Source organism: Rhinopithecus bieti, unplaced genomic scaffold (assembly GCF_001698545.2).
Source record: "Rhinopithecus bieti isolate Rb0 unplaced genomic scaffold, ASM169854v2 scaffold_1295, whole genome shotgun sequence".
Classification (NCBI taxonomy): domain Eukaryota; kingdom Metazoa; phylum Chordata; class Mammalia; order Primates; family Cercopithecidae; genus Rhinopithecus; species Rhinopithecus bieti.
The window spans coordinates 859,759-867,453 of record NW_016803880.1 but is presented as its reverse complement, the minus strand read 5'-3'; the positions used below and the strand labels follow the sequence as shown (position 1 = coordinate 867,453).

At 40.9% G+C, this 7,695-nt stretch overlaps 1 protein-coding gene and 1 long non-coding RNA gene across 6 annotated transcripts in view; one reads left to right on the top strand and one right to left on the bottom strand.

The window, feature by feature from the left end:
- The window catches only part of GRIK1 (glutamate ionotropic receptor kainate type subunit 1), a 416,597-nt gene that overhangs the window by 50,512 nt on the left and 358,390 nt on the right, over positions 1 to 7,695 (bottom strand). For all 5 annotated transcript variants that reach the window (XM_017856143.1, XM_017856153.1, XM_017856176.1 and 2 more), the window contains 3 exons: positions 4,401 to 4,514; positions 2,134 to 2,337; positions 572 to 795 (listed from right to left, as the gene is read on the bottom strand). In XM_017856143.1, the coding sequence (XP_017711632.1) occupies positions 572 to 795; positions 2,134 to 2,337; positions 4,401 to 4,514 (542 nt within the window). The remainder of the gene's footprint in view (positions 1 to 571; positions 796 to 2,133; positions 2,338 to 4,400; positions 4,515 to 7,695) is intronic.
- LOC108518044 (uncharacterized) overlaps positions 1 to 7,695 on the top strand; it is a 69,999-nt gene that overhangs the window by 25,360 nt on the left and 36,944 nt on the right. The gene's annotated exons all lie outside the window — the stretch shown is intronic.

The window sequence follows — 7,695 nt, the reverse complement described above, 5'->3', positions numbered from 1 at the left end:
CCTCCAGGCTCTGTATGTAAGCAACCTTTCCTTTCAGTATTATTTCTAGAATGCTCTTTAACTTTCTAATGCCTTTAAAAATAAATTTAATAGAAGTTTTAAAGTATTTTTCTTCATTCCTAAGGATTTCACAATCTTTTACTCCAGTGTTTTTTATTTGCTATGATAATTCTTTGCTAACTTTTTTATGTTTTGCTTATCCAAGTATTCTAGGGGTCAAATATCTGGAGACGATTTTACAATTCCTATGGAAACATTTTACACATCATTTGAGCCATTGCTTTTGTTATAAATCAAGGAAAATGGCTAAATAACCATTTTATGTTGCTTGAAATAGGGATAAAGATAAACTAATATTAAAATTATCTTCCTCTCTTTTAAAAGTAACTTTATAAATAATTAGAAAACATTCATTTACAGAATGGCTTTTATATGGAAACCTTCCAAGAATAGAACACTAGGCAAAACTAAAAGTACACTTTAAATTTCTTCATTTTTGTCTGCCTCTGGGACATACAGAAATCTGAGACTGACCTACACCTCTTGTGAATTCAATGGTTCTCAAACTTACCTTGCAATCACAAAGAGTACACAACTGACTCCCAAGCAGGCTAAGAGCACATACATCCAAATATCTGGAGACAGGGGGTTGAGGAAGGAGAAAACGCCTGGATTGGTACCATTGGGCTTCCGGTAGAGAATGCTGATGCCTAGGGTCATGAAGGGTTTGGAGAAGTCAATGACTTTCTCCCGCACGTAGGTGATGGTAAGAGGAGCCACTGCCAGGTCAGCCCTCTGCAAAAGCAAGTCCAAAATTGTCAGCTTAGTCTAGTTTCTTTGCAAATGTCTGAACTTTTCCTGGGTACTCCTGATTCTTATTCCCAACTCTAAATTTTTCTCACTCGTGAAACTCCTGTGATGATTGGTACTAATACAAAAACAGTCTATTTACACAATTACGTTTATGAAACAGTATCAGCAAAGAGAAACCAGAAAGCATAAAATACACACATACCTACACAAACATATATAAATCATTCTGGAACTAAACGAAGACAAAAATGCAGGAGGATGTCTTTAAAAAGGACAAGTGAGAAAAAGAAGGAATGAGCAACTTGGTTGTACTATTAATTGACATGATGAGATTTTGCTCTGAGCTGAAAACTTTGAAATTCTTTTTTTTTCTTTTTTTTGAGATGGAGTCTCGCTCTGTCGCCCAGGCTGGAGTGCAGTGGCGCGATCTCGGCTCACTGCAAGCTCTGCCTCCCGGGTTCACGCCATTCTCCTGCCTCAGCCTCCCAAGTAGCTGGGACTACAGGCGCCCGCCACCGCGACCGGCTAATTTTTTTGTATTTTTAGTGGAGACGGGGTTTCACTGTGTTAACCAGGATGGTCTCGATCTCCTGACCTTGTGATGCCCGCCACCGCGACTGGCTAATTTTTTTGTATTTTTAGTAGAGACGGGGTTTCACCGTGTTAACCAGGATGGTCTCGATCTCCTGACCTTGTGATCTGCCCGTCTCGGCCTCCCAAAGTGTAAAATTCTTAGTTTAAGAATCACTCAAGTTTATGTTCAGTATGAAAGAAGGACCCACATGATACTATTTGGCTCTGTGTCCCCACCCAAATCTCACCTTGAATTGTAATAATCCCGATGTGTCAAGGGTGGGACCAGGTGGAAGTAATTTGATCATGGGGTAATGGGATCTGGTGATTATGAGTGAGTCTCATGAGAGCTGATGGTTTTATAAGTGTCTAGCATCTCCCCTGCTTTCACTCATTCTCTCACCTGCTACCCTGTGATGAGGTGTTTTCTGCCATGATTGTAAGTTTCCTGAGGCCTTGCCAGCCATGAGGAACTGTGTCAATTAAATCTCTTTCCTTTACAAATTACCCAGTCTCAGGCAGTTCTTTATGGCAGTGTAAAAACAAACTAACGCACCATATATTTTATCATTAATTTTATCTTTACTTTCCCTTCTGAGTAAGCAAACTCTTATTTCTAGGTTGTTTTCTTTGCTTAAAAAAATTGTTATGATTCAAGAAAAGGAAACATTTCTTCTGTCATCGTTTTTTCCTTTCTTACTTTCTCTTATGCATATTTTCAGATATGTTAGAAATACTGTTACTTACATGATCTATGAGTTCCTTAACCATCCCGTTCCACTCCCCTTTGTCATTCTGGGCCCCGTATTTGCCATCCGGAACTAGTTTAACATCATAAATGAAACCTAGGATGTTTGACAATTCTTTCAACAGGTCCAGGCAATAACCTTCAAATCTGTCATTTCCATATAGAGGCTTATCAGATTTCCTGTACATAACATAGGGTTCTTCCTAAATGAAACAGACCAAATAGGAAAACCCTGTTATAATGAAAGGAAGAATTTATCCCATCAGCAGCTCGAAGATGTGAAATATTTGGTAATGATTTTGAAGAGCTGAGAGTACTGAAGTCATTCACTCATCTGTCTGCTTACGTCCTCTATAAATACAGAACACTTCCTATATTATAGTTTCTTTTCCTTCTCCCTCTTTCGATGGGAGCTTTTCCTTCCTCTGTGGAGGGTGCGGCTGTGCGGGAATGGTGTGATGGATACACAGTCACATTTAAACGTTGGGTCTGAGAAGAAGGAAGGCACAGAGGGCAATGGGGGCCCAGATGCCTGGCCACCCACTGTGCCAATACCCAAGCTTTTTTTGTATGACCCCTCACCTTTCTAAGGTTTTTTTGTTTTGTTTTGTTTTGTTTTGTTTTTTTTGACGGAATCTCGCTCTATCGCCCAGGCTGGAGTACAGTGGGGAGATCTCAGCTCACTGCAAGCTCCGCCTCCCAGGTTCACGCCATGCTCCTTTCTCAGCCTCCTGAGTAGCTGGTACTATAGGCACCCGCCACCACACCTGGCTAATTTTCTGTATTTTTTCAGTAGAGACAGGGTTTCACCATGTTAGCCCAGGATGGTCTCGATCTTCTGATCTCGTCCCGCCTCGGCCTCACAAAGTGCTGGGATTACAGGTGTGCGCCACCAAACTTGGTCCTGGCTTTTATCTAAGAACCTCATGACAGAGAAATCTATATCACCAAGTATTTCCTTTCATTCTTTGCATCTCCTATCTATGACTATTCTCATTTCTTCATCTAAATTTCACCTCAATTTCACTATTCACTTATGATTTATATATTTTGATTGATTTCCTTCAGGGTAGCCTATTCCAAAGGCCATTTCTATGTCTTGTTTTATCATCTTTCCCGTCTTCTTTTTTGAAATCACCTCAAATCTCATATCTGGTCATTCTCTGCTTATACACGTACATCATCAGTCCCCTTTCCTATAAATAATGGACATTTCCCTACTACCGTGCATCTATAACTTGTTAATTCTCATTTGACTGAATGAATGCTCATTTTGTTTTATAAAATTATAATAGTAGCTGTAGTACTGACATATTCTTTAGGTTTATCCTCAAACTGATAGTGGGATCATTCAAACACAATAGAAAACCCTGTGTTTTCATGAGACAGTCATAGAGAAAGTAGTAATCAGAAGAGCAAACCAGTTTTTACTTTGGATGAACAACTCTCACAAGTTCATAATATCAACAATAAATTGATTTGACATTATGGACTGGTGTACGGCAGGGTATCTGCAAGTAAGGATTTCAGGGAGGACTACTCATGCCCAACTCCGTGGAGAAAGGAAAAAGCAGAAAATAAGCAACTGGTAGCTGTACAGTGGCTGGATGGGGCATGACCAGGGCTCTAATAGGAGGCAGGACTTTTCAAGAACAGTTAGTAAAGGAGCTGTGTATAGAAGTGTGAGCAGAACAAAGGGAAGTAGGGGTCTGATTTGGCAGCAAGTCATAGACACACAGGCAACAGCCTCTTCAGGAAACCTGCACCACCCAGGACTGAGGCAGGAGGGAGGAAAGAATACTCCTGAAGCTCAGTGCAGCTGGACCCGAGAAACAGTGCTACTGACGGGCAGAAGCTACGGTTGTAGAAAGTCAGAGGTTCTGAAAAAACTAATAGCAGTTGGGAGGGAACAGGAGAAGAGCTTCTGTTACCTCTCTTCCCCCACTTCCCTAGTCTCTTGCTAGGGTCTCCACATGGTTGAAACTAACCAACAGCCAGAGAGCAAGGGAGACCAATTGGGAGGGGACAGACAGCGGGGCTGAGTAGGACTGACAATGGATTGGAGGTGGGAGATCTTCAGAACAATGTTGGAAGCTTGTAATTCAATCTTATTATAAGTACATACAAACACAGGCTTTTAGTGTTCCAGTTAAAAATAGACATTTGCAGATAGAAGTGTTGGCATGAAAAAGACAGTTGAGGAATACTTCAAAGCCTAAGGCAGGAGTCTGGATAAGACACCCTCAATTCCATGAATTCAACTTACCAGAATGGTGGTGACAATGAGTGTTCGATTGGCCAGTGAATCAGTAATATTGCTGGACTTGTCTTTGTTGCTGTCCGTCATGTTAAGCCCACTGTTGGAATTCCAAATCCCAATCTACACAGAACACAGTACATCAGAGGCTGCTGGCTGTCAGTGTGGTATTTACACCAAAGAGAGGACCCTTCTCTACCAGGAATGGGCACAAAAACTCACAGTTTGGGACACCAGGGCATCACAGTGGAAGCTACTAAACGTGGGGAAATGAAACAACGGAGGAATGAATGTGTAGACAAAATAGGATATATCTGTGCTACTGGGGACAGGGTAGGTGGGAGTCTTTTCTTTTAGTTTAGTAAGCTCATTGTTCTTTATTAAATTTAAAATATTTAAAATTCTTAAATGAATATCAGATTTTCTTCCTATATATATTTGTTGAGTATCTACTTATGGGCCGGGCACTGCTCTAGGCATCTAAGGACTAAACAATGAATAAAATATACAAGAGTTTCTTCCCTTGTGGAGCTTACATTCTACTTATATAAACCTTAGGCTGCCAAAGTAGCATCGCTAGTTTATTTAAAATTTATGAACAATGGGGTGAAGCAGCAGGGTGAATGGCGGAGAGACCAGTCATCTAAAAGGGAAAGATAGTGGGGTGTCGAGGCTCATGCCTATAATCCCAGTGCTTTGGAAGGCCAAGGTGGGAGACCAGGTGTTCAAGACCAGCCTGGGCAACAGAGTGAGACCTGATCTATACAAAAAATTAAAAAAAAAAAAAAAAAAAGCCAGACATGATGGCGCATGCCTGCAGTCTCAGCTACTCAGGAGGCTGAGATGGGAGGATGGCTTGGGTCCAGGAAGTCAGGACTGCAGTGAGCCATGATTGCACCACTGCACTTCAGCCTGGGTGACAGAGCAAGACACTGAAAAAACCAAAGTAATTTTTTCTTTAAAAAGGGAAAGAAAAACGGAAGAAAACATGTCATGTGCATGAGAAGTAGACTAAGTTCAGGGCCTATCTTCTTTGAGGAGGCAAAGCTAGGCAAAGAGTGCCTCTTGTGAGCCCTAGCAAGACTCTGTTCATCTCTCTGTCACAGCAGCTAGCATCTTCTGTTATTATTTATCGTTTACCTCTCTTGTCTGTCCACTTGGTCATGAACTACTTCAGTGAGGGTGCTCACTTTTACTGCCCACTGATTTTACTGTCACAAAACCCACCACGGCAACTGGCATTCAGTAAAGACCATTACTCTTTTTTAAAAATAATGATCCGCAATTTTCTCCAGTGGCCAAGTCACTCCTGGGTTGTGAGGCCGTGTAGAAGTATATGGATTCATTCAGCCTCTGTGGGAACCCAGAAGAAGAGCCTTTGGGATTTTGAGCTATTTTTCCCAATCTTTCTCTAGGCATTTACTGCCAGCCTCACGTGGTAGCCTGCAAGTATGTTTTAGAGCCAGGAAGACCTTGTTGCTGTGTGTCCTTGAATGAGATTCTAATCTTTCTGAGCTTCAGTCAATTCTTTACCTATAAAGTATTTCACAGGAATAATGAGAAGATCAAATAATCAGATGATGTATGTGGAAGAGTTGGTGTGTGTTGTTAAGAGCTGCACATGTAGTAACAAGAAAGGACATTGAAATGACTGCCTCAGTCATTTCTTCAACCTTACCCTGTCATGAAGGAATTTGGACTCATTTTTTAAAAAATTCAGAATCTGATAAAGTAAAAGAGCTATGACAAGTGGAGGAAGTTTAGGAACATGAACACTTGGACCTGCTCTGAGATGGACAGTGTGGAGCTATGCTTGGTCCCTAAATATGTTCCTCCAATGGGAAGACAGATGGGAGTGTTAGGTTCCATCCTCCTTTGCTTTTCTATTTCTTGACTCTGATGTACTGCCTATATTTAGCAGCTGGAAATTCATCTAGCTTGACAAGTATCCCTTTTAGAGCCATCAATGCTTTGAGGAAGTTTCAAGGACTATTGCACGTTCACACATCCGTGTAAACTATTTTAATTTCAGTTTTATTTCCTGTATTTAATGAGGGTTAGTTGATTGGAGAAATAAAGAGACAGGTGTAGGTAAATGGGGGAATGGGATACTTTTTGCATTTGAAAATATTGTGATCCTGTCTGAAAAGAGGTGTTTGTTGGGTTCTAGGCTGTACTCTTAATATCAGATTTTTCTTCCTATATATATTTGTTGAGTATCTACTTATGGGCCGGGCACTGCTCTAGGCATCTAAGAACTAAACAATGAATAAAATATACAAGAGTTTCTTCCCTTGTGGAGCTTACATTCAACATTTCCAGGATCTAGTGTGATGAGATCCTGGAATGTATAATGTAGAATGCACATTATACATCTATTGGTTGAATAATCTTTAGCTTTCTTAATTTGGCTTTAGACTCAGGAAAAGTAGACGGCATTTTCTTCTTTTCCTTCTCAACCTCCATCCCTTCTTCTGAGGCAGGGACCCTTGCTTCTAGGAAATGTAACTCAGGCTAAATATACCTGTCTATTGATTTTCATCCAAGGCTGTGCTTTAGGTTGTGAACAATTGATTCCTAGCTCCATGAAGAGTGTGTGTAAATTGGGTCCTGACTGTACTTCTAATTAAACCTTCACTTAGACACTGAGGAGAAGGGAATCTAATTTTTAATTAAGTAAGTATTGAAGGGTGGAGAAAATAACTGTTTTTAGCCACTTGATTAAGTGATAGGATTCATTCTCTTTAAATCTTATTTCTATTAATGTCAAGTATGTGTGTGTTGGAAGGAACTACCATAATATTTGAAAACGACAGTGTTCAATGGCCTAGCAATATCACTGTCTTGTAAAATAAAACTTGAACTTGTAGACAAATACACACCCCACAGCTTGATGTCTGATTTTTCTTTTTTTTGCCATCTGCACTAAAAGTGCAGAAGCTAAGAATCATTGCTGCTCTCAACCCGGTCAACTAAGTCCCAAGTTTAAACTTTCCTCCTTAAAATGAGAAAACAGTGACCATTTTTTCCCCTTATTATCTCTACAGAGGGCCCTACAGTAGATCCTTTTTTTTTTTTTTTTTTTTTTTTTTTGAGGCGGAGTCTCGCTCTGTCGCCCGGACTAGGGTGCAGTGGCCAGATCTCAGCTCACTGCACGCTCCGCCTCCTGGGTTTACGCCATTCTCCTGCCTCAGCCTCCCGAGTAGCTGGGACTACAGGCGCCCGCCACCTCGCCCAGCTAGTTTTTTGTATTTTAGTAGAGACGGGGTTTCACCGTGTTAGCCAGGATGGTCTCGATCTCCTG